General features: G+C 35.6%; 1 protein-coding gene across 1 annotated transcript; it reads left to right on the forward strand.

Annotated features, from left to right (window-relative positions):
- LOC137252998 (zinc finger protein 726) lies at positions 1 to 27,980 on the forward strand. Its single transcript, XM_067789200.1, has 2 exons — positions 1 to 1,902; positions 20,784 to 27,980. The coding sequence occupies exons 1-2, from the start codon at positions 105 to 107 to the stop codon at positions 21,455 to 21,457; spliced, it is 2,472 nt and encodes an 823-aa protein (XP_067645301.1). The 5' UTR covers positions 1 to 104; the 3' UTR covers positions 21,458 to 27,980.
- The last annotated feature ends 7 nt before the right edge of the window (positions 27,981 to 27,987 follow it).

Raw genomic sequence — 27,987 nt, forward strand, 5'->3', positions numbered from 1 at the left:
TTTGTTACGTGCGCGATATAAACGTAATTGACAGGGCAGAATATTTTGCAGATAACAAATTTTGTAAATAAATGGAAGTAAAAATTAATAACAATTAATGCACAATGAAGGAAGAAAAAATATGTACTATTAATTCGATTTGTCGGATTTGCCTAATAAAAATGCAGAATGGATCTAGCTACGGTTTGTTTGTCATACCCGGTTTGGCCAAAAAGCTGACCAAATTTACAACAATTGCAGTGGAGCCTCATGATGGATTCCCAGAGAATATCTGTGGCGATTGTTATACGCGTCTAAATGATCTGCAGGAATTCCAGAAAATGTGCATTGAGTCGGCTGATAAGTTTCAGAAGATGATAGAAAACAATTTAATCATCGAGGAAATAAGTGAAGTAGCCGTACTGGAAGCTGATGATGAGGATACAGGAAACGCTGGTATTTATGAGGATGAGCCCATAGGGTTTGACCCACTTCTAAATACCAAACTTGAGTTAATAGGAAACTGTGAAGAAGTTTTCAAAATGCTTGAAACTGTTGACAAAGAAGTTGGTGAAAATGGAGACGATAATAGGTGCACAGTCGGTGATGGTGAAAAGATCATTGAAGAAAAAGACTTACAGCTTGATGATTCTGACACAAGTGATTTTGAACCATTCGATATGGCAGATGAAGCGCACAGAAGCAGTGCCGATAGTGATGATGAAACACCGTTGGCAGCGCGCTTACTGAAATCTCGCCAATCAAAAAAAGCTTTACGACGACAGGAAGGTATTATCGAAGATGGCTTAGATGGGAAAACTTTCGATGAAATGTTAAAGAAGAAGAAAGCAAAGATGAAGCGTGTTGAACAAGTAGGTGACGATAATACGGCCAAATGTATTGAATGCCATATTTGCCAGGAGAAATTTAGAAAAACGGAACGTTATGACGAGCATATGCGTCACCACAACGACCAGCTACCCTACAAGTGTACGGAAGAAGCATGTCGCAAAGGTTTTACTACGGCTAATGGCCTTCGTTTGCATATGGAGCATTGCCACGCCGAAACATGTGATAGTTACCCTTGCCCTGAAGAGGGTTGCGATCGAAAATTTCCTAGAACACGTCTGCTTAATTGGCATTTACGTAAAATACATAAAATTGCTAAGGAGTTGCATGCGCCAAAATGTTATAAATGTAGTCAATGCGAAAAGGTCTTCCGCTGTCCCATGGCTCTTAAAAAGCATATGTATAAACACGATGGCAAAGAGTTACCTTTTCCATGTAATATATGCGGCAAACGTTTTGTAATCAATAGTGCTCTTAAAGATCATCTTATGCGTCATGCAGGCATTAAAAACTATGTTTGTCCATATTGTGGTGTTGGTAAAACGACTCGACAAGAATGGAACACTCATATTAATACCCATACACAAGAAAAAAAATTCAACTGTCCACAATGCACATACGCATCACATAATAAACAAAATTTACGCATGCATGTAAAAATTGTGCACGAGAAAATTAAGGACTATGCATGTCAGTATTGTGGGAAAACGTTTGGTAAATCGAATGCCTGTAAAATGCATGAAATGACACATACTGGCGAAAAGCGTTGCGAATGTAAAGTGTGTGGAAAGCGTTTTCTTTACGCTAAAGCTTTAACCAAACATCTGAAAACACATGAAAAGCGTGTCCTACGTGCCATTGAAGTTTATCGTAAACGGCAAATTGAAAATGGTTTTATGACGGCTGAAGGACCCGATGTATCTATACCGGAACTATCATCTGCAGTAGAATCACACACACAGGAGTCCCATCAAAAAGTTGCTGAAGAGATACTTAAAGTTTGTGCGGAATCAACAGCGGCAATACCTAGAAATCCACGACGTGTAGAACGCGTTGATATTGCAGAATTGGCAGGTATATATACGTTCTACTATACATAATTTTTATAAAAGATAATGATGTGAGCCAACCGTTAATTATTATATTTTCATAAATCATTTTACCCATCGTTAAATACATCTCTCTATTTAACCCTTTCAAACCGGCATTCAGCCTGTTAAGTATATACAATTTACTTAGTTTCAAGTAATTAAGATACAGATAATTAGATTATTTGCATTCAAAAATTTCAAATTTTTATGTTGGGGGGGGGGGGGGGCGGGACTGGTACAACATTGTACCACCAGTACTATTGTGTGGTAGAACGATTGTACCAGCAGTTCTCAATACAATAATAATAAAAAAATTTCATATTGATGGATAATCATTTATTGGAAAAAATTTTACAAAAAAGTATATTACTTCCAAGAAAAATGTTTAAAAATAAACACATATGTAATTCTTAAATTTCGAAAATTATGTATGAATCTAATTTATTTTTGTGTATGATATTTTGCGAAGCACATCTTGCAAAGTGATATATCATATTGCTGTGAAATTTGTTTTGTTCTGGGGGCCAATTCACGTTCTGTGAAGTGGTAAAATGAAAAAAAAAAAAAAACTCATACACAATTTTTTTCAAATATATGAAAATTCGTTTTCATTTTATCACTTAGCAGAACGTGAATTGGCCCCCAGGTTTTTGTTTTGCCCTGCGCACACTTTGCGCAAGGTCTTCGAGTCTCAATAGGAATTGGTAAATGCAAGGATACGTTGCCCAGCTCCCTTTTTTCGTTGAGATAAACGGCTTGGTGATTGTGATCCGCGTACGGCTGCAGTTTTAATACCTTTAATACCTGATATTAATGACCAGATGTGCTGACCCTGAACGAGGACTCATTTCTTTCCCATTTTTCGTTTGTTGGAGGTAAATATTTTCTATTTTTCTTTAATTGTACTAACTAAAGCTTTAACCACACGTTCGCCTAAAGTTCCATTGTATTGATTTTGTTCTCTTCCGTTGTATATATTGGAATCATATATGTGTTCCGTCTCAGAGTCACATCGCAGCCACATTTTTATTTCACGTTTTACTTATTTGAGTGGCATATATTGTTTTAAGGATGATCTTCCTTTAAACTTTGCCATTGCCTCATCTCTTCTCTGCCTAACCTTATCCTGCCGGCATTTTTGAAATGTACTTTTCAAATACTCCACAACATCGTCGATGTAATAAGTTTTACTGCAATCAGTTGGTTTCTGAGAAAATGCAAAATATAATTTTGATGCCAAAAATTTATAGCGGTCACGAGATATTGCAGTCTTGATAATAGCATTACTTATTGAAGGATGTTTTGACCAATAATGTTTTAAAGTCGGAAGCTTGCTATAAGACATAACGAACATAGAGCCCAGCATAAATTGTATCGGTCTTTACTATATTTGAGCTTTTTTTGCGGTTTGAAACTCAGAAATGGGGTCATTTGTACATTGTGCGATATATGTACATGCACAGGCTTCGAGGAAAGATCTTTTAAAAAATTTTGAAAGGGCAAAGAATTGCGAGGAATTTCCGGACTTATATTACGTCCACGGTAATCACTTATAATATGTATAGGTATGGAATTTTCTCAAAGAGATGACTATAACCTAAAATTTGTTGAGATGTAATTCTCATTATCGTCTTGTGATAAATTGGATCCCACAAATTCGTTCGGTGCTATAATGCTTTCAAAATCTGATAGCTCACTATTGGACGATGAAGGGGAACCAGATTCTTCGCCGTACGAACCCAATTTTGGAAAATAATTATCATCATTTCCGTTTAAAAAATCAGTGCCTGTATCATCGTCATCTGAATCAAGTATTTCATCAATCAGCAGCTCTGTAATTTTGTCTAAGCTCAGTTTTTTCGATATGGTATCTCTTCTATATATATAAAAAGAAGTGTACATTTTGATTGTCACTCCATAACTCGAGAACGGCTCGACAGATTGCCATACAATTTTTAGGAAAGATACAGGAAGGAGAGATGATGGTTAGTTGATTTTGAAATCTCAAATCGGTTTAGCCATATATATATAAAATTCAAATTCTGTGTGTGTGTGTGTTCGCTATGGAAACGTATTTCCCACACATCAATCATCACCAAATTTTGGTTATGGGTTCCTTTGATCAACGGGAAGGTTTTAGGCTAAAAATAATTTCGATATATAAAAGGGGCGTGGCACCTCCCATACAAATGGAATCTTTGGTACTGCATATCTTTGAAGGTATACATGCCAGAACATTGAGATTCAATGAGGAGTTATATGAGGTCAATCCCTAACACCACCAAGAAAATGCGGAATTTGGAGAAAGGGGGAATGGAAATGGAATCTTTAGTAATGCATAACATTGAAAGTATACATGCCAGATCATTGAAATTCAGTAAGGAGTTATATAAGGTCAATCCCTAAAATCACCAAGAAAAGGCGGAATTGGGAAAAAGGGGGCGTGGAACCTCCCATTCAAATGGAATCTTTGGTACTGCATAACTTTGAAGGTATACATGCCAGAACATTGAAATTCAGTAAGGAGTTATATGAGGTCAATCCCTAACACCACCAAGAAAATGCGGAATTGGGAAAAAGGGGGCGTGGAACCTCCCATTCAAATGGAATCTTTGGTACTGCATAACTTTGAAGGTATACATGCCAGAACATTGAAATTCAGTAAGGAGTTATTTGAGGTCAATCCTTAACACCACCAAGAAAATATGGAATTGGGAAAAAGGGGGCGTGGCACCTCCCATGCAAATGGAATATATTATACTGCATATATCTGGATGTCGTAATGGTAGGATAATTAAAATTGGTAAGGAGCTATGTGACGTTAAGTCCTAAAACCACCAGTAAAATGTGGAATGGGGAAAAACTATGGCTGCCGTACAAACTTAAGTTATTTTAACACCTAAAGTTTGACTGCATTGTTGAGTTTAGCTGTTATGCCTTTTGGACGTTTAGTAATCTGCCGCTGTTAAAAAAATTGTTTAGCTTCAGTCTATCTACATCTTCTATAAAAATCAAATTCTGTGTGGGTGTTCGCTATGAAAACGTGTTTGCTATACTTCGATCATCACCAAATTTTGGCTCGAGGTTCCTTCGATCAAGACGAAAGTTTTTCATATTTCAGAATTAAGAATTGTAAATTTAAATGTTTTTGTTTTTTGGCTATGCGAAAGAACTATCTTAGCTCCCAAAAATGATCATGTTAACAAAAAAAAAATCAATATCCTGGTGAAGTGACGAAATATAAATCGATCGACACAGTTACAGATGAAGATAAAATTGTGAATTATCCAAATGAATTTCTATACTCCTTAGAATCAAAAGGAATGCCTGCGCATATATCAACTTTGAAAATAGGCTCACCAGTCATGCTTCTTCAATTTACAGAACAATAAATTAAATTATCAACAAACTAAACAGAAAAAATAACGCAACATCCATTCGATCTCGGGCGTTACAACGTGTGACTGGTAAAGCTAGTGTCTTTATAAAAAAAGACGAGAGAATACTTTTTTTTTGAAGAGAGGCACTGTTGATACGTATATGTACCAGTATAAAATACTACTACAAGCTCACTGAAACTCCACAAACTCAAGAAAATCCATGTAAATGTTTCACTAGATATGCTAACGCTTGTAAATAAAATAAATATCATCCATAAAAATTATTTGTTTGGCAGTTACAACTTTTTTTTAAAGATTATTATTCAAAAACCAAACACGTGTCCGAATCTTTCCCTATTTAACTCAAAACTGAGCGCACTGCACAGGAGAAAATGATTTCGCTTTTATACCCGCGGTAGGTATGCCTGTCGTAAGAGGCGACTAAAATACCAGATTCAAGGGGCTGTGTAGCGCAACCCTTCAGGTTGCCAGCGCAATATAAAGCTTCTCCAAACCCAATTGTAAACCTCACCTATCCGCGGCGAATCCTGTTTCACTAACAGACGAGGCTCTGGCGACCCCAAGCTCCTCATGGAACTTGGGGGTGGGGAGGGAGGGAATGGCCTGAAGGTAAATTGTGGCCACATAAATCGTTCCCGAGATAGCCGGGCTGGCACCTTAATGGTGCTGTGTTACCGGAGCGTACCGGATCTGTATCCGAAAAAGGGCCATCACATCGATAGCACTCCCCGGGGCCTTCGGGGAGCGACCTTATCGCTACAACAACAACAACATTTCGTTTTTATATGTACCTTTAGACAAACTAAAAAAACCTGCTTTGGTACATTTTTTATTCAGTTTGAGTGTGATTTTGAGGATTAGGCCAATATACACATTTAGTGGTACATACGGTGTACCAACAACAACAACAAAGGGTTAATGTGTAAATTTTTCAGTTCAGCTATTTATAGTATAAATTAGTACAGTAAAATCCTATCCATATATAGTGCAACAAATAACATAAAAGCATTTCAAAGCATTGAAACCTTATAATTAGATCAGTGCACAAAGACGATGCAGCAAAAAGAGGTCGAGATAAATAAAAACTTCATACAAGATAAGGAAATTTGAGATCGATCGATCGATTTTTTTTTGCAAAAAAAGGACTTGATTTGTTTATTTATCAGTCTACAAATTAAACAATTTATACAGACCAAATATACAGACACTTAATTTAAAGTAGAGCTTACGATTTCTCGAACATGTTCGAGAAGAGATTTCTCGCGAATCTCGCCTTCTCGCTATATTCTCGAATCTCGAATTACTCGTAAGGCTCATGATATTCTCGAATTACTCGTAAGGCTAGCGAGCTTCTCGACATTCAACTTAATCGATTCATTGCTGTTTTATATAGAGCTTAGGTTTTCACCTGGAGCACAAGCCAAAATATCCGCAAAACCACAAGTAAAAAACCCCGAAATGTATAGAATACTGCCAATGCAACGACTGAATTTAAAGTCGAGAAGATCGCGAGTATTACGAGTAATTCGAGATTCGAGAATCTCGAGAGCCTTATGAGAAATTCGAGATTCGAGAATCTCGCGAGCCTTACGAGAAACTCGAGATTCGAGAATCTCGCGAGAAGCCGTGTTCATTGTAAATTTTACCAAGTAGCGCAACTAACAGCTGATCGGTGAAAATTCGCACATTCACACGCACAGTTTTCGACTCAGTTTCAAAAAAAAAACTTTAGATTATTTAACTCAAATTTTAAAGTGAGATAATCCTTACGAATTTATGTATATAGAATATATAAGGCGTTTTTGTTGTTATTAAAACAATATTTTTATTTATATTAGAGCTTTTATCATTTTTTTTTTTAACTTTGAAAAACTCCGAACACCATTCCTTCATTATATGACATTCGACTGCCTAGTCCACTGCCTTCCACTCTATTCGCAACATAACCTCTATTTAAGCTGCCAACCTATATAGTAAACAATGGCCGTGTTCTTGATGTCTCGTTGAAAAATAAAATATTGCGAACAAAATTATATGTATAATAAATATGGTTTGAGTTAAATGTCATTGAAGCAATATAATCAACAAAAAAGTAAAAAAAAAAAAAACAAGTGCTGTCGAGTTCTCGATTTCTCGGGTCTCGAAAATCTCGCTTGTGTTCGAGAAGAAATCGTAAGCTCTAATTTAAAGATATAATGTACGATATGGATAACATATGCAATGATCAATTTTAAAACAATATTTAAACAGTATTTAGTTAGAGGCTTGACAATTTCAATTCAAAGCTTAGAAGTAAGCATAAGTTAAAATGTTGTAAATGAATTCTTATAAGAATTCTCATACTCATGAAGGAGCTATTTACCTAGTAGGGGGCACACCTGAATTTATGAAATTGATTACAATAGAGCAAATTAATAGTAGACAAAATTTATACAGAATAAATATGAGTACATACGTACATATAAAAATAATGATCACAACGCAATTTTGCAAACAAGTTTCAAGTAACTGGTACTTTCATATTTGAAACAGAGGGTTGAACAGTGTTATCACGGTTTAGCGTTCTTTGCTTCATTTCAAATTACAAAAATGTAGTTAAAAGGTATTTTTTAATACCAAGAAACGAGTCGCCGACGTCTAAATTTTTACAGTGTTTGTTAAAATCATGACATAAACAGCGAAGTGGTTCGTGCATTTCATAATTCGATCTGCTACAAAAATTTAATTAAAATGTCTAGATGGCCTAATAGAAACGTTAAGCTTAATTTCATCAAGCAAAAATGGACTATTTATCGACCCTCTTCTTATTAATTTAACAATAAATAAGGCACCAAGCATCTCCCTGCGGCTCTGTAACGTGGGCAATTGTAATAGTTTTAACCGGTTGTAGTAGGGGGGGGGGAGGAGGGGGGGGGGGGATATTTTTGGAAGGATCCCATGGTAAGTGTTTTCAAGCGAAAAGCAGAAATTGTTTCTGGACCGATTCCAGCTTGTCAGAATGAACCTGATAACGTGGATTCCAAATTATTGAAGCGTATTCCAAAGTAGGCCTGACCAATGATATAAAAAGAGTTTTTGTAACGTATGGGTCATTGAATTCTTTAGACCAGCGTTTAACAAACGCCAAAGTACCTTTAGCGCTATTCACGCAAGATTCAATATGAAGTTTAAAATCCAGTTTTGGGTCCATTGTAACGCCCAAATGAATAAAATTAGTGACTTCCTTGATTACATAGTCGCCAATAGCATAGTCATGGGATTGGAAGGACTTCCTTGTAAAACACATGAACTTACTTTGGTGGTTAACCAAATATTTAAATATTTATTTTTTAAAAATATTATGTTATTTATTTGAAGTATAAAATATTATAATCGAACATTTTTTTTTTTTGAAGTATTCAAAAATTTTCATTTACCAAAAAGTAATTCGATAATAAAATATTTAAAATTCAAAGTATAAAATACAAAGTTAATAACTTAACAACAAATAATAACCACTATATTTACTCCCTCTCCAAGAAAATTAAAAACCAATAAATAATTAATTAATATTAAATGTAACCGTGTTTTGCTTTTTGTTGTTTAATGTATTTGTATTTGTATTTAAATTAGTGTTAATAAGTATATTTGCTGGTTTAAGTAAATCAATCGAAAAATTTTTAATAGTATTTTTGTATTGAATTGTAAATGTTTTATGTTTCTTAGAGATAACTTTAAAAGGTCCTTCATAAGGTGATTCTAAATTAGATTTACGAAGAACTTCAACAAAAACATACTCACAATTTTCTAATTTTTTAGGAACGAAACAGTTTTCTTTGCTATGATGAAAAACTTTAGAACGAACAAGCGAAAAATATTCTCTTATTTTGTGAAGAGCGTCATTAGAAAAATCATGTTCTTTATTACTATTTGATATAATTAATTCACCAGGTATTCTAAGTGTTTGACCATAAACAATTCAGCAGATGAACATTTTAAATCTTCTTTAATAGAAGTTCATAAGCCAAGTAGAATGAATGGTAAAATGTCAGACCATTGAACCGAGTCGTTTGATGCTATAATTGCTGATTTTAGACTTCGATGAAATCTCTCTATCATGCTATTTGCTTGGGGATGGTGAGGAGATGTATGAATTTTATGAGAACCTAAAAGTTTAGTTAATTCCGTAAAAAATTTTGAGGTGAATTGTGAACCTTGATCTACTGGTATATTTAATGGTTACCAAATCGTGGTATATAATTTTGAATAAAAGTTTTTACTATAGTATTTGTTGAAATGTCTTTAAGTGGATAAGCTTCAGGCCAACGTGAAAATCTATCAATAATTGTTAAAATATAACAATTTTCATTTGAAACTGGAAGAGGTCCAACAATATCCATATGAATATGTTCAAAACGACCTGATGGTATTTGAATTTTTTGAATAGGAGATTTAGTATGTCTTGAAATTTTGGATTTTTGACAATTGATACAAGATGAAGTCCAATCGTTAATTTCTTTACGCATACTAGGCCAATAATATTTATTTTGAATTAATTTTCTAGTTGTTCTTATACTTGGATGAGATAATGAATGAATTTTGTCAAATATAATTCTTCTCATAGAATGTGGAACATAAGGTCGAAAAGGTTGTAGAGAAACATCACACCATATATTTAAATTAATAACTGGAATATGAATATCTTTAAAATTATTTTTAGAATTTTGATCAGAAATGGTTTTTTGTAAAAATGTATCAGTTTGTTGTTGTTGCCTAATTTGAAGCTGTTCTAATTCTAATTCTTCATCCAATTGTTTCATCGTTATGTTCTTCAAGTTAATTTGTGGTATAATGTTTGACCAATTTCTTTAAAGAAAAATAAATATTGTATGGTGGAATTGCACGGGATCGTTGGTAGGATCGCCATTATATTTGGTGGTTAACCAAATATTTAAATATTTATTTTTTAAAAATATTATGTTATGTTAATAATAATGAGCTTAAAGGCCGTGGTTAAATAAAACACAATGTTTAAAATTTCGGAACATATGATCAGTCGATAAAGAATAACCACAAGTTTCTGAAGATGGCTTCAGACTGAAGCCGAAATATTGACAAATTAAAAAACCAATGAAATTTTAAACATTGTGTTTTATTTAACCACGGCCTTTAAGCTCATTATTATTAACATAACGTAAACGCATAAGGCTATAAAAATTACCAAAAATGTTAAAAATATTATGTTATTTATTTGAAGTATAAAATATTATAATCAAAAATTTTCTTTTTGAAGTATTCACAAATTTTCATTTACCAAAAAGTAATTCGATAATAAAATATTTAAAATTCAAAGTATAAAATACAAAGTTAATAATTTAACAACAAATAATAACAACTATACTTACATTTAGGTAGGTTTAGTGACATGGAGTTTACATTACACCAGTCAACTAGACTATTCAGATCAGCCTGAAGACATGCCCTATCCACGGGTAAGCGGATAGGCATTATAAGTTTGACATCATCAGCGTACATCAACGGCTTGCAGCGCTTCAAAACACTAGGAAGGTCAATATTCAAGCGGTTGTGTAGCGCAACCCTCACAATGGGTTGCCAGCGCAATATATAGCTTCTCCAACCCAATTGTCAACCTCACCTATCCGCGGCGAATCCTGTTGCATTAACAAACGACGCTCTGGCGACCCCAAGCTCCTTATGGAACTAGGGGGTGGGGAGGGAGGGATGGCCTTGAAGGTTTAATGTGGCCATATAAATTGTTCCAGAGATGGTCGGGCCTTAATAGTGCCTTAATGGTGATTTTTTACCGGAACGTACCGGATCTATATCCCGCAAAGGACTATCAATATCGATAACACTCCCCAAAGCCTTCGGTGTCTTTATCGTTAATACAATAACAACAACGGGAAGGTCATTAATGAACAAAACAACAAAACCGGACCTCGACCGGCTGCCTTGAGGAACAGCAGAAGTTAAATTTATGAACCGAGACCAGCAATTTGTTTGTTTTCTTTCCTTCACATAAGAAGAAACCCAAGAGAGGAGCAATGGAGGAAATCCTAACCGATCAAGTTTGAATAAAAGTATATACTGAGAAACTTTATGAAATGCCTCACTTAGATTAGTATAAATAACATCAACTTCACAATTAGTCTTACAACTGTTGGATACAAAGGTTGTAAACTCAAGCAAGTTGGACACCGTTGACTTACCCTTGCAAAGGCCATGTTGTGAAAAGTCAATAAATGAAGATACTCTAAAAGCGATATGTTTTGTGATAATCGATTCAAATAGCTTAGGAATAGTGTTGAGTTTGGCCATTCCTCTATAATTTATAACCCACGTTCTGCTTCCATTTTTATTGCTATTATGAATGATTCTTTCCACTTGTTGGGAAATATCCCTTGCATCAGGGACGCATTGAACAAACAGGCTAGAGGTCGATATAAGTATCGAGCACAAGATTTCAGCACAACCGACGGAATTTGATCCGGACCACTAGAGTAAGAAATTTTTAGATTTTCCAGATGAGTTAAAACATCATCAGTACATATATATGGGACTGCCTGGGAATTCAGAGGAGACAATCTGAAATCCCGATGGCGGGTAATCATGGGTATTTGAATAATTAGATTCGAAGAAATCCGAAATCATATTAGCAATTTCGAAGCTGTAGTTGGAAATCTGATCATTTAGCTTCATTGTAGAAGGAAACCCTTTTATCTTCCTTTTTGAATTAACGAAGCTATAAAACGACTTAGGATTGTCAAAAATTTGGCTCTTAATCCTACGGATACAGTTCTTGTAACAAATTCTGTTTAACGTGTTATACCTGTGACGTAAAATTGAGTAGGCGGCATGGGCATAGATCCAGAAAATTTGTATCGTTTGATTTTTCAGGAGTTTCAATTCTTTAGTGCTCCAAGCCGATGATGATATTGCAGTGGTTTCGGACATAGGCATGCATTTATAGAATATTGCGTATAATACATTATTAAAATGGGATATACTCTCATCAATATCCCCATCGTATTGAGGCCAATTTATTCTCGACACTTCAAGTATTACTTTAGACCAATTAGCTTTTCTAAACAGAAATCGGCGAAGGGTCTTTCGCACTACGTTGGAGGTATGCTCAGATAGATTGTGAGATTCCATAAATATCGCGAGAGCAGGATGATATACATCTTCAGGCAGGGAAGGGCATCGCATCGATTTACAAAACAATTTGATGACTCGTCTGTAAAAATTAAATACAAGCATTTACCGAATTTATTCTGAATGTTGTTCACTTGAAAAAGTTCAACATCTGCTAACTCGTTTAGGAAATCGTAGAGGATACCGCGAGAAGAAGTAGGGGCTAGCTTCTCTTCGATAAGACTCCATTTCACACATGGCAGATTAAAATCACACATGGTCGAGATAATTGAAGAATTTATAAAAGAGATAAGGAAATTTGGGATCGGGTTTTAAATAACTTCCTGGTGAGCTAGAGGCCTGGCACTTGGAATTTGGTTTAGAATTCCATTAAAATGCGGCCGCGGTATGGTGGGAGCGTGCCTACCACATCGAATGTGCTGGGCTGAAGTTCCCGGCAAAGCAACATCAAAAAGTTGTTTTAATTTACAAAAAATGTTTTTATAACCAGGGTCGCACCTCGGCAGTGGCTTGGTAAAGACTCTGAGTGTATTTCTGCCATAAAAAGCTTCTCAATGAAAATTCATCTGTGCTGCAGCTGCCATTCGGAGTCGGCAAAAATATATGGGAACCGTCTCCCCAATTTGTGGGACAAGTTAAAAAAAGAAGCAGGACGCGATTTGGGAGAGAAGCTCGGCCTAAACCTCCTTGGAGGCAAATCGGGCCAAGTATTTATTTATTTATTTAAGAAAAAAGTCTCCATAGATGGGGCAGGCATCGAGAGAAATCAATTCAGATCAAGTGGAATATTGCGATCGATTTTTATGTAACATGCCAGCCAGCAAAAAAAAAATTAAACAATGCTAACAAAAAACTATTTTTTTATCCTTTTTCCAACTAAAATGTGCTGACGGAACGCACTTTTGTAATAGAAATATACGCGCCGATAAACGTCGCCACCAATTTTGTCAATTTTGACGTGTCGCCGGCGAATGCCATAATTTTGGTCACAGGGCGGCGACGGCATTCAGTGCAATATTTTGTACTTTTTTTAGACTGTATAATGCGAATGACCGACATCGAAAGTCGGTCCGATGTCATGAAAATGGGTATCAAATGATTTGTAAAACTGTGAGCATTAAGAACACTAATACTAAAAATAAAATTGTTTCAATCGGTTAGAACTTATTTTCTAAAAAAACAGATGTTAGTTATGCATTTCAAACCACAGAGGGCTGAAAAAAACTGAAATTGGGTGTAAATGAACAATTTCTTTATTCAAATCGTCAGTCCATTCCATTTAAAATTATAGTACTTAAGTGAATTGCGTGGATGACATAATATGCGTTTTCACTACAAATAACGAAGAGCTTGGAGTACCTCAACAAGCAGCACGGAAATATAAAATTTACAATGGAAACCGAAAAAGACGGAGGAATCAACTATCTAGACTTCACGATAAATATTGATAAAGAAGCCAAAAAATTTAACTATGACATATATAGAAAGCCAACGGCCATCGACGCAATAACACATAATACCTCAAATCACCCCCAACAGCATAAAAATGCAGCATTAAGGCATTTGGTACATAGACTTGAAAGAACACCTCTTACACAAGAGGCATATGAGGGAGAGCTTGAAGTCATATATAACATTGCTGCAAACAACGGATATAAAAAAAGCACTTGTAGATAAGCTCAGAAGGACGCACGGTGAACCAAAAAGAAATAACGAAAAGGAAAATAATACCACCTGGACGACTATGACATATACTGGAAAATCAGCATATAGATTGGCAAACTTTTTAAAAAATACAACATTAACACAGCGTTCAAAACATCGAACAATCTAGGGCGAAAACTAAGAATAAGAACTAACACTAACTCAGAGGATCCGTTTAGCAGCCACGGCGTATACAAGCTTACCTGCGGATGTAAACATAGTTACATAGGACAAACAGGGCGGAAAATAGGAACGAGGTTCAGAGAACACATTAGATATTACGACAAAAAAACATGGATTCAAACATTATACCAGAGTCTAACTACGCGAATCACATGGTCGAAAATGAATGTTCCCCAGCAAATATCAATAAAACAGTTAGGCTTCTTCACATACAAGCAAAAAGCCGACGTCTCAACGTACTCGAAAACATGGAAATCTACAAACAGAAAGCATTCGGCTGTAGAATAATAAACGAACAGATACATTTCTGACATAATATTCGAGCCTTTAAAACTTGCTTACAAGAAACAAAGTAATCACACAGGTACAACAGACAAACACACAACAACACAACAATCACAAAACAATTAACGCACAAAAAAAAAACCCCACAAAGAAGGTCAAACGACTAAAATTACGGACTTTTACTTGCCTCAGTCAGCCACACAAATAGATCAGTAAAACCCACCCTCTGTTCTGAATGAGCACACAGCACATACACATAACTGAATATACACAAGCATCAATTCTGACAATACCTGTTCATGTATCTACGAACTATAAATACAGAACAAACGACAACAACAGCTCAGAACAAAAATCGACACTGATGATGGCACAACGCCGAAACCGATTTGTCTCGAAACCAAATTTGACAAGGGATGACGGAAAATCGTTCCAATATACATCATGAATTGCAAAAGGCCATTCCATTTAAAATTATAGTACTTAAGTGAGTTGCTAAAGGAGCGGTCCACTGCGAAAACGCGTTCAAAATTATATGGAGGGGTGTCAAACTGCACGTCTTGAACTCGACAACAATCTGAAGGTGGAAAAGAAAAATGTCAACTCTTTCAAGATATATTTGCAAAAAAGTATGCTTATTAGCTTTAACCGCTATTCTAGACATTACCAAAAAAATGAAATATCATTTTACAAGAACTAGGAACGTCCGGAAGATAGATCATTTAATTTTGGCATTTAGGAGGATATCTCTAAAATTTATGGAGGGAGAACAGTGTTTTAGCTTTTAAAAGATTTTCGAAAGAAATGTTTAGCAACCTTTCAGCGTGATATGATACGCGATCAAGTCTTTTCAACCCATAAACCTTTCTAGCAATGTTGTTATATACAACATTTATTTTGTTTTTGCACACACAAAGTCACAGTTTGAGTAAATCTCAAAGCCATAGAGGAGCGTAGGTATTAAGTACGCTTTATCCAGAAGTAGTGTTATATGCAAAGGAGTGAAATACTGTGTTAACCATAGTGTACGAAGCATTCCATACACTTTTCCAAAAGTACTAAAAATATGGTCTTTCCATGTGAATGTTTTGTTAAAAACTACACCTAAGTGTTTCGTCGTATCTGCGTATTCTCTGACGGAATTGCCAAACACTACATTCTCTAAATCATTTGTGGGAAAATACCTTCTACGAATAACAATACATTTTGACTTTTTCGGATTTCTACATAAGCCATTCATAGAAGTCCACGAATCTATTTGATTTAAATCGTTGTTCAAGTTATTTATGTACAACCTAGTTTGATCACGAGGACAACACGTATACAATTGCACATTATCAGCGTAGATATTGTAACGGATTTTGGAAAATTCCGCTTATTTGAAACCTTCTGCTAACGTTCGAATCGCTAAACTGTTGAATAAATCACTCCAATATTCTGTATTGCAAAGTGGTCTTTATTAGACTACTTTGGGTGTAGTACAATTATACTTCACTTCGCAAACTGATTCGTCATTCCTCAGCTTGAGCTGCTTTTATACTCTCTGTTGCCTTGAGCGCATTTTTCTCCAAAGGTCTAGACGTTTCACCTTCTAGAATCTTTTGCTTGGTTACCAGCTATATACATGTATCTTTGTAGTTTATGCGTCTCGCATAGTCATATGCGTGTGTATGTGTGAGCAACTACTTCGGCTGATGACTACATCTGTGTGTGTGAAATATCTCTTCGTCACCTTCTACATAAGTGTTGCTAACTCTAATGTGTACACGTACATAAGAGTGGCTGCTTCATGTTTTTGTTGTGTGATTATTTACTAACAGCTTAGTGATGCTAATATTCGTCAGTTATAAAATAATACCAGATTTCTTTTATACACGAACTATTTAACTAGATGTTTTTACATTAACACAAAAGTTAGTGTGTATGAAAGTGGGCTAAAATATAGACATAAAATAAAAAAAATAAAAAAAAAATAAAATATCTGTTCTTAAAAATGTATCCGAATAAAAACTTTATTGACCATTATACGTGCCGTTTGTTAGATGATGTTTCAAGTGTTGGTCTTAAGGTGGTTTATGTGTGCGTACCAACAATGTATGGACAGAACTGCTGCCCCAGCCTTCCTGACTACTTCATTGTGTCCGATACGTCTAAAGTCTTAAAGTTTGACAAAGTATCCTTTATCTCGGACCACGATCTAATTTTCTGTTCATTTGATGTAGTGTTCGATAACCTCAGTGTAGTAGCCAGTCCATCCATTCCACGTGATTATCGTCGACTGGACATAAATAACCTTTTTGGAGACATCTCCAGCATAAATTGGCCTGCATGTTGGAGTTTGAATTCGGGGCGCACGAAAAGCTGAGATTTTTGAATGAAATTATTTTATACCTCTATACAACTCACGTTCCACTCGGGTTTATAGCAGCAGATCGTCCTCTTGCTTTATTCCCTCTGGAAAAAATCGAAGCGACACAAATTGGCGTGCATACAAATTTATACGAAATGAGACCACCGCCTATATAAGGAGAGAAAAATGCAAATATTACTGTAGAATGTTATCGTTAGCTAATCATGTTTTGTGGCGTAATTTAAAAAACCTTCACGTACATGTGAGTGACACTTCTGACTGTTCCCTTAATCATGAAGACCTTAATTACGCTTTTGTGAGTCGAGTTAATCCGTCTTTGTTAATACCTGTTTCACAACACGTCCTTTATATGTGGTTCCTGTTTGTCAAGTCTCTGAGTTTACAGCTGTTTCGGAACTTGATGTGGCGAGATGCATAAACAAAATAAGGTCGAATGCATTCGGTCAGGACAATATACCGATCAAATTTGTTAAATTAATTGCCCCGTACATTCTTCCTACATTGACACATATTATCAACCACAGTATTACTACTTCTTGCTTCCCTGATATGTGGAAGGTTGCCACGGTTATACCCATTGCAAAAACTTTGTGGACTGTCCTAGTGACTTTCCGCCTATCAGCAATTTGCCAGCACTTTCGAAAGTCTTTGTGATATTATTGTCGAAACAAATTCAATACCACGTTAACAAACATAGCCTGCTATCACCATACCAGTCAGGCTTCCGACCAAAGCACAGTTGCTCCCCGGCTATCATACAAATTTTAGACGGCATCAGGGCACCCTTTGAAGAAAACCAATTGACTTTATTATGCCTACTTGACTTCTCAAAAGCCTTTGACTCTATAAACCATGACTTGCTGTGCTTAAAATTAAAAAATTATTTTGGTTTTGGTGACTACTCAGTGCGGCTCATGCGAAGTTATCTGACCGAAACTTCAGGTCTAAAACCACTATTAGCTGGGGTACCCCAAGGTTCCATCGTGGGTCCACTACTATTTAGTATTTTTATTACTGACAAATTTAATGCATGCGAGCATGCTGATGATGTCCAGCTATATTTATCGGAAAATCATGAGGGGACAAATTATGTATGCTCATGATTGAATAATGACGTAACATTCATATTTGAATGGACTAGGAAAAATGACTTATGCCTGAACAGTGAGAAATGGTACGTATTGCCTATATCTAAAAAACGAACAAGTTTCTCAAGTATTCCGCCCTTATATATGCTACTCCGCCGATCATATGCTACTCTGAGCTTAAATACAGTAAACTGAGCTCCCAGTCTGCTCATAAAATTGACGTAGCATTTAATCATGTTACACGGTATGTATTCGGCTTAGCTAGATTTGATCATATATCCAGGTGGAGAGCGCGTATACCGGACTGTGAAATCTCCGGATATCTGAAAGCTAGAAACTGCATTTTCCTTTGTCGGCTAATCATGTATAAAGAGCCAAGTTTCCAATATGATAATCTAATTTTCCCCAGGTCTGCTCGAATCAACGACCTAATTGTACCAACTTATAACTGTCTAACATCTGGGCGGCTATTCTTTGTCAATGCTATTCGCCTATGTAAGTCCATTCCAGTATCCATTCGCAGTAGTCTAAATAAAAGCAACTTTAACAAGTAAGGAAGGCTAAGTTCGGGTGTAACATTACATACTCAGCTGAGAGCTTTGGAGACAAAATAAGGAAAATCACCATTTAGGAAAATGAACCTAGGGTAACCATGGAATGTGTTTGTACGATATGGGTATCAAATGAAAGGTGTTAATGAGTATTTTAAAAGGGTGTGGGCCTTAGTTCTATAGGTGGACGCCTTTTAGAGATATCGCCATAAAGGTGGAGGTGCCTCTATAATATGTTTGTACGATATCGGTATCAAATTAAAGGTATTAATGAGGGTTTTAAAAGGGAGTAACCCTCAGTTGTATATGTGAAGGCGTTTTCGAGATATCGACCAAAATGTGGAGCAGGGTGACCCAGAACATCATCATCATCGTATCGCTAATTTATTCATATATGTAATACCACGAACAGTATTCCTGCCATGATTCCAAGGGCTTTTGATTTCCCCCTGCAGAACTTTTTCATTTTCTTCTACTTAATATGATAGGTGTCACACCCATTTTACAAAGTTTTTTCTAAAGTTATATTTTGCGTCAAAAAACCAATCCAATCACCATGTTTCATCCATTTTTTCATTTTGTTATAGAATTATGGCATTTTTTCATTTTTCGAAATTTTCGATATCAAGTGGGCGTGGTCATAGTCGGATTTCGCCCATTTTAATACCAAGTTAAAGTGAGTTCAGATAAGTACGTGAACTAAGTTTAGTAAAGAAATATCGATTTTTGCTAAAGTTATTGTGTTAACGGCCGAGCGGAAGGACAGTGGGTCGACTGTGTATAAAAACTGGGCGTGGCTTCAACCGATTTCGCCCATTTTCACAGACAAATTAAATGAAAAAGGGCGGAGCCACGCCCATTTTGAAATTTTCTTTTATTTTTGTATTTTGTTGCACCATATCATTACTGGCGTTGAATGTTCACATAATTTACTTATACCCCGTAAAGATATTACATTTTTGTTAAAATTTGACTTAAAAAATTGTTTCTTTAAAGAGTGAGCGTGTTCGTCATCCGATTTCGCGCGTTAACGTGTTCAGCAAATTTATAAAGTAAAAATGTGGTCGTCCGCTCTTTTCCCTTATTTGAAGGGTTGAATTCTTTTTTTGAGAAATTTAGTATAACAACTGTTATACGAGATGAAAAGTGAGATAGTCCCATGATAGTGGCTACTACTTCCATGTCTGCACTGGAATTGCTCGAACTGTAATTTTTCAAAAAAAGAATTCAGCCATTCAAATAAAAGAAAAAAGCGGACCGCCACCACGTTTTTACTTTTTTAATTTGCTGAACGCGTTAACAAAAAAATAAAATTTCCGAAATGTAGAATTTCGAACTTCGAAAGCCGATATCTATTTTTTGGAGGCTAACTTCGAAAAACGGAGATAGTACTTTGTCTACATAAGCCTCAATCTCTACAAAAAAGTGGGGTTGGTCCAATACCCAGCCGGCTGTTGCACAGTGTAAATGAAAAAAATGAAAAATTATTCAATAAAGGTATTCATTTTACTCCTTGAATATACAAAGTGCTCAAAATTAGGCGTTCAAGAGAAATATGCTGGATATAAATTTGAGAACCATAAATTTTTCAGAATTTCTCTAAGGTTGGAGACTAATTAGAAAAAATTGTGGAGATCAAAATTTATTTACCATGTACGCCGGCTTACGAAGGTCCGCCGCATCCGCCGGTATTTTACGAAGTCTACACCACCGCCGCAGATAAAGTAGTCGGCGAAAGCCTCTAGTCGAGTAACAATTGGGATGCTGAAGCTTTGAAGCTATAAATCTTTGTATTGCGCTTATCAACCTCTTGAATTCGATGATGATGGTACTTTACAGGATATTGAACCGGTACGTTCCGGAATTTAGCATCATCAAGGTCCTAACCCGAAAATCTCGGGAACGATTTGATATGATAACGTCGAACCTTCCAAGTCTGTGGACTTTAAATGCATTTTACATCAGTCATTCCTACCGCGGGAGTATTTCAAGCCCTTAAACGTGCGGGGCAAACTAATTTTGAATTATGTATTAATTTTGGACTTGCTATTAAAATTATAGTATTTTTTTTATAAAACTCAACCAATGTATAATTATTGTTTTGTTTGTTTTTTTTTTTTGGACAGGTACGGCTGTAAATCCTATACCATCTGTAGCTGTGCCGTCATGGTCGCCGCAAATAAACTTTATGATGAAAGAGGGGCCATATATTTGTCCCGATTGCGGTCAAGGTTTTAACGGCCAAGGCAACCTCAAACGTCATCATCGCATCGTGCATGAAGGTGTTAAAGATTTTGCATGTCGATTCTGTCATAAGCGCTTCGCCAAAGCGCAAACATTGAAACACCATGAGATGACTCATACTGGCGAAAAGCCGCATGAGTGCAGTAGTTGCGGGAAACGTTTCATTCAATATGTTGCATTAAAGCGGCACATGAAAATACATATGAACAAACCACCGCCAGTTATACCACCGAGTGTCTATGAAGCGCGCGAAGAGTTAGAGTTACAGGAACGTGAAAAGTTGCAATCGAAGCGTAAAAAGCAAGAAGCCCGTGCAGCTATAGCTGAATTGGCCAAAGAACAACTTAATGAAATGAATGAATCACAAGTGCCTGAAGTAGATAAAGACCAGTTGTTGCAGATCTCATCGAACTCCCAAATAAAACATACAATAAAGGATGATCAAGAATTTATAAAAGTAGAGTCAGTTGTACGAACAAGAGATACTGTAATGAATGCTGGATTAAGTCATTTTCCTCACATAAGTAATAGTACCACAATTGGCACACGAAAGTAAAGGTATAACCGTACACATATGTGTCGTTTGTTTGCTGGGGTTCAACCTCAAAATATTTGCAGCAGTAAAGCGGCTTAGAAATTCATAATTTTTTCTAACAGAGCCAGTCAGAATGTGCCGTAAAGGCTCTTGTAAATATGTAATTAAACTCGCAATATATATAGAAACTTAGCTCTTGCTCTATCCATGATTCAATTCCTAGAGGTTTGTTCTCTAATGAGAGCAAAGCTTTGACACTACCAAATTTGAAAACCAGTACGGGTTGCTTCTATGAAGCAATGAAAGCAGGGAATAATTCAATCCCCTTTACCGAAAATTTTAGTAGAAAAGTACCAAAAGTAGTAAATGGAAAAGTTATTAATTATACTCAGCGTGCTTTGCACACAGAGTATATTAACTTTGATTGGATAACGGTTGGTTGTACAGGTATAAAGGAATCGAGATATATATAGACTTCCATATATCAAAATCATCACTGTCGAAAAAAAACTTGATTGAGCCATGTCCGTCCGTCTGTCCGTTAACACGATAACTTGAGTAAATATTGAGATATCTTCACCAAATTTGGTACACGAGCTTATCTGGACCCAGAATAGATTGGTATTGAAAATCGGATGATAACCACGCCCACTTTTTATATACATATATAACATTTTGGAAAACACAAAAAACATTATTTGGTAAATAATACACATAGAATATTGAAATTTGTTGTGTGGACTGATATTGAGACTATTCATAAAAATTTGAAATTTTTTTTTTTAAATGTGCGTGGCACCGCCCACTTGTGATAAAATCAATTTTACAAATATTACTAATCATAAATAAAAATCGTTAAACCTATCGTAACAAAATTCGGCAGGGAAGTTGCCTATATTATGGGGAATGCTTTGAAGAAAAATTAACGAATTCGGTTAAGGGCGTGGGTCCACTTTTATATAAAAGATTTTTAAAAGGGGCGTAGACGAATAAAATAAGCTATATCTTTGCAAAAAAGAGCTGTATATATGTATGATATTTCATTTCCCAAGTGGATTTATAAAAATAAATAGGAAAAAATTCAAATTTAAAAAAATGGGCGTAGCACCGCCCCTTTTATGACTAAGCAATTTTCTATGTTTCGGGAGCAATAACTCGAAGAAAAATTAATGGATCGTAATAAATTTGGGTACACAAATTTTCCCTATAGTAGAAAATATTTCTAGTACAAATGGACGGGATCGGTTAAAGACCACGGCAACTTAGATATAGAATAATTTTAAAAGGTTTGTAGACTAGAATAATAAGATATAACTTAGCAAAAAATAGTTTTCAATTAATGATATCTCACTTATCATGTTTTATTGTAAGAGGAAATGGGGAGACATTTTTTTTAAACGGGCGGTGCCACGTGTTATGTAGAAAAGTAATTTATCTGAAATGAAATGTACAATTAAAGCTCACGCTGAGTATATAATGTTCGGTTACACCCGAACTTAGAGACCTTTACTTGCTTTTTATTTAATATTTCGTGATATTGTAAATAACTTATTTATATTGCTTTTGTCATTAATTCTTAAAACCACTTGGGCACCCTTGATTCACGTCTGTTGTCTAGGGCATTCTTCAACCTAATTCTGAGATTAGGCGCTTTTTAAAACAAATTCTGAAATATGAGGAGCTCAAAACGAAAACGCACATTTATGGGACAACTAGATTTTAAGTTAGCGCAGATAGTTGTTTGTAATTAATGTTTTGGTTTGGAAGTTATTGGATTTTTCCCACTTTGGTGTTAATAGTATTTGCTATTAATAGAATAGGTTTTCTGGCATTATTTTAGTGTCTCTGGAGAAAATGATTGGACCATGTGTGCCATTTTTGTCATATTAGTACTCCAATATGAAGTACATGGCCCAGCTCTAACCTTGCTTGACATAAAGACAGTTAATAATAATTATTATTGTATATTAAGGCCCGGTTTTTCAGTATTTGGTTAAGCTAAGCTTAAACTCTAGTCAAATTTAAACTCCAGTTAAAGTACTGAGCAGTTTTTCAGTCACAGTTAAATGCCGCCTTTGGGGTATGCTTTTTTGTGCGGCAACATTGGTTTTTTTATTTAGATAATTTGTAGATACGGCAACAGCTGGATTTTGTTTACCCAACAAACATGGAAAAAAAATCTCCATTCTCAAATGAATATTCAATAAGTTTCTCCAGTTGATATCGTACATTGGATATCGAGTTGAGGTGAAGTTGAAAAAAATCTCCTAGGTGGTACCACCAAAGCAAATAGCTATTTATTGTGAGAAATAAACACCTAACTGATAGCAGTATGAGGAGTAGTAATCAAAAATAAATTATTTAGGCGGCCGCCGTGGTATGATGGTAGCATGCTCCAAAATGGTAAATTCTTAGTTTTTTATAAGCTGCTCTGATGTATTAATTTCCATGCTTCCATGCTCCGCCTACCACACCGAAGATCCTGGGTTCATGCCCCGGGAAAAACAACATCAAAATTTTGAAACAAGGTTTTTCAATTAGAACCCACTTTTCTAAGCGGGATTGCCCATCGGCAGTGTTTCGCAAGCTCTCCGTTTGCATTTCTGCCATGAAAAGCTCTCAGTGAAAACTAATCTGCCTTGCAGATGCCGTTCGGAGTCGGCATAAAGCAAGTAGCTCCCGTCCGGTCAAAAAACTATTGAGTTTTGGGGGTTTTTTGGTCGAAAAATTAACCCATTGGCCATTTTTTTTTCGCTGGCTCGAAAATTATTTTTTTGGGTATGCGTAGTGGAACTTTTTTTCCTTAGCCCAAATCCTATCGAAAAATCGATGGCGCGATATCGGTTAACTTTCGTCAATACAAATCGTAATAAAATTAATACTGTAACGAATTTGCTGCAAATCCTCTTATTTGCAATCCTCTGCTGAGTTCGTATCACTAAACTGTTGAATAAATAACTCCAATATTGAATAATGGAAAAATGGCCTTTATTAAAGTACTTCACAATAACACTTATACTTTGCTACTCGCTGGCTTAATAACCAAACTGATTGATAACTCAAATGAAACTCTACTATTGGCCGCCAGATCGCGTGCTTAATCAAACTGATTGATAGCTCAACTCAAACTGAATTACTTCTTACTCGCTTGCGCCACTTTTATAGTTTACGCTGCATACATCTAGGCTCTTCTATTTCCAGAAGTTACTAGTTAGTTTCGGCTACAAAATCGCCAGCCACAACTACGTGCACAAATTATTGCTCTCTCTTGTGACAACTCAGATAAGATATATGCATGTGTTTGTGCATTGCCGCTCCGCTGCTCGTATACGTACATATGTGTAGACGCAATTATTTATTCGTTTATGTAGATACATAATGATTGAATTATTGATGTGAATGTTTGTAGTTTACAGTCTCTCGAGTACACATAGGCGTATAAGTAAATGCATTTGTGTGTGACATCTCTTTCGGCTGCCTTATATATGTGTATACATGATTTGATTATTGACGTAAATACTGCTTGCATGCCAAGGCCTTAGCATCGCCTTAGTGATGGTATAGCTTAGTGATGCTAATATCCGTGACAATACTCACCGTTTTCAGCGGCACCGCTTTGTTGGGAACTACGAACACTTACGGCAGACGACCCGCAAAATTAAATTTTTAATTTTCGCATGTTTTTTAGTTTCTTTATTATTTTTTTAAATGTGTATGAGCGAAAGAAAAAACTGGATCAAAAATATGTAGCTCCATGATTCAATTACTAGAGGTTTGTTCTCCAATGATAGCAGAGCTTTGACACTCCCAATTTTAAAAATCTGGACGGGTTGCTTTTATGAAGTAAGGAAATCGGGGAATAATTCAATCCCCTTCAGCGGAAATTGTAGTAGAAAAGTACCTTTTGTAGTATGTTAGTAGTGATAATAAATTTGTAAATGTCAACAGGTTTTGGAGGAAATAATTTATTTTCTACTAAATATTTCGTGAATTGATAAAGAGTCATGTTGGTTTGGTCATTCCTTCAGATTGTGTTTGAAGAATGCCGTACGTTAGAATTGTATTCAAGAATACACTATCTCAGAATTTGTTTCAAGAACACACTATCTGAGCATAAGTTCAATGCATTTTTACATAAGAGGGAGTTAATGAAAATCATTCTGAGGCGTTCTTCAATCTAATTCTAATATAGGGCGTTTTTGTGACAAATCTTGAAATGGAGTTTTTGGAAAATATTTTGAGATAGACGATTTTGAAAATGCAGCCGACATGGACTGATAAAAAATAAATAAAAGAAAGTGGCTTATTGTCTTAGAACTTCATATGCCGGTCTTGACTTTGACAGAAGAGTTCAGCTTTTATGCGGTTCTGCTACGCCCTTTTATTCTGAAATTTCGGAAAGCTCTTTTCCGTTAAGTATTCATGGAAGTGTTCCAGATAAACGATTAATTTAGAATATTCGTTCGGTTGTTACTTCCTCACGAGGTATAATATAATATTCCAAAATTAAACCGATTCCACAAATTCTTAAATGGAAATGAATGTTCCGTACATACGGAATGAATAAGTTAACATGCTCCAAGAGTATATTTCGTTATGGCATCTTCATTATTTACTAATGATATTTTTACGTGAATTTTGAATTGGTTTAGATTATTCATAGGCTTACGAAAGAGCACGATTCCTTGGTGTCCGTACTTTTCATAAAAATACCTATGTTCAGCCACACTAATAGATTATGGCATGGTTAATAAGTACATCATAAAATTTTAAAAAATATTTTTCGAAAAATCGCAAAGAAACAACACAGTTAACGGATGTCAATTCGATTTGGGAGCAAAATGGCTGCAATTGTCAAAAAATGTGTCAGCCGAGTAAACCTCTTGTGATTGAATCATGATGTAGCTCCAAAAATGATGTGTCTTTTATAAATATGTTCATCGCTTTGAGTATAGCGGTGGGAAAAACTGTTGATGAACGACTTTGTACCGTCATAACGGCCGTCATGTTTAACGCCTCGCCACTATTTTACTTTACGGTGCACTTCGCCGTCTTCTTAATTTCCTCATAATTACTTTCCCATTGCAACATTTTTGACAATGTACTCTACCGTTATGTAACGGCCGCTAATAGTAGCACCGCTTTCGATGAAACCAAGCCTCGAGGGCATATTTTAGCCAAATCTATCTGCTTTGAAATGTTTTCCTGAAAAGTTTTTCATGAAATGTTTGCTATGGGTTATACTTGCATGTTATATTTGCTTTTGACGGCTGCTCTACCCTGCTCATATTTTGTTTTAAAGTAAGATGGCTGCAATTGTCAAATATTTAGTCAAACGAGCAAACCTCTTGTGATTGAATCATGCCTCTATACATATCTAATGCTATAGGGTTTAGATAGGTAATACAAAATCCGGAAACCTTAGTACAAAGGCTTCTGCTGAAATTCCGGAAGAAATTTTTTTTTTCGCCGTCGCTGATGCGTAGATAGCCGCGTCCATGCTTCTGCACCATATAGCAGGACGGATACGATAAGTGAGAAACTGAGGACTTTACTTTCCACATGCCTACAAGTCCAACGTAGCATTTGTTGGCCAGAATGATTCTTCGCTGGATTTCTAGACTGACGTTGCTTGATGACAGTTTGATGCAAGCAGAACTTACGGCGAGGAGCGTTTTTTGCACGCCGCCGCCGAATGTCAAAAATATCGGCGCTCTACTACTCATTTAATACCGTTTTCACACAGAAACTTAATCAAATCACAATTCTATTTAATAAAATAATTAAAGTTTCCCCTTTCATACAGGGCCTTTTGTTTCATTAAGGGAACATCTGTCAGCAGCCCCAAAAAATATTTCGTTTTTACAAAAAAAAATTGTTAAAATGGAAAGTAGCCGCTTCTTTCTTAAATATAAATACAATCAAAATAAAATGCATGCGCAACTACCCATAGATGTTGCACCTAACCAAATATGTGCCTATTTTCTAAAAAGCCATATTATCTCTTGCAGCAAATGCAGCGAACATTAAATTTTGAATTTTTTCGTGTTTTTGGTTTTTTTCGTAAATTATTGTAAATAATTTATTTTTGATTGTCATTTGTTACATTGACAATAAAATTCGAAGCACCAAGCAAAGCCGATTAGGCATTCAATAAAGCAATAAAACAATAATGAGGTAATTAATAATTTGTATTTTGTATGGTAGATTGAGTTCAATTAGGGCTTTAATGTAGAAAACTTGACTAATTATTTCATTAAGCCTTTGTGTGAAAATTGTTCATATCAAAAATTGGTCGATATAGTCGAAAAGGGTATCAACGGATGCGCACCACTGCCAGTTATAAGAATCCAATTGCGAAATTTAACTTTTTCTACCCGTTCAAAAATTATTTAAAAAAACAGGCGCTTTCAATGGCAGCTTAAAACGGATTTTGTATCAACCAATTCACCAAGTTATTAAAACAAAACACTAAAAGAAAAGTTATATAAAAAATTTAAATGCCCACTTTGCATATTTTTTTCAAAAAATTAATAAGCAACAATAAAATA

This window comes from Eurosta solidaginis, chromosome 5 (genome assembly GCF_040869045.1).
Source record: "Eurosta solidaginis isolate ZX-2024a chromosome 5, ASM4086904v1, whole genome shotgun sequence".
Lineage (NCBI taxonomy): Eukaryota > Metazoa > Arthropoda > Insecta > Diptera > Tephritidae > Eurosta > Eurosta solidaginis.

Excerpts from the sequence above, each read along its gene's own strand:
- LOC137252998 (XM_067789200.1), top strand. The coding sequence starts at position 105 with ATGAAGGAAGAAAAAATATGTACTATTAATTCGATTTGTCGGATTTGC. Across the intron at positions 1,903-20,783 it reads TGATATTGCAGAATTGGCAG|GTACGGCTGTAAATCCTATA; the intron begins GTATATATACGT and ends TTTTTTGGACAG.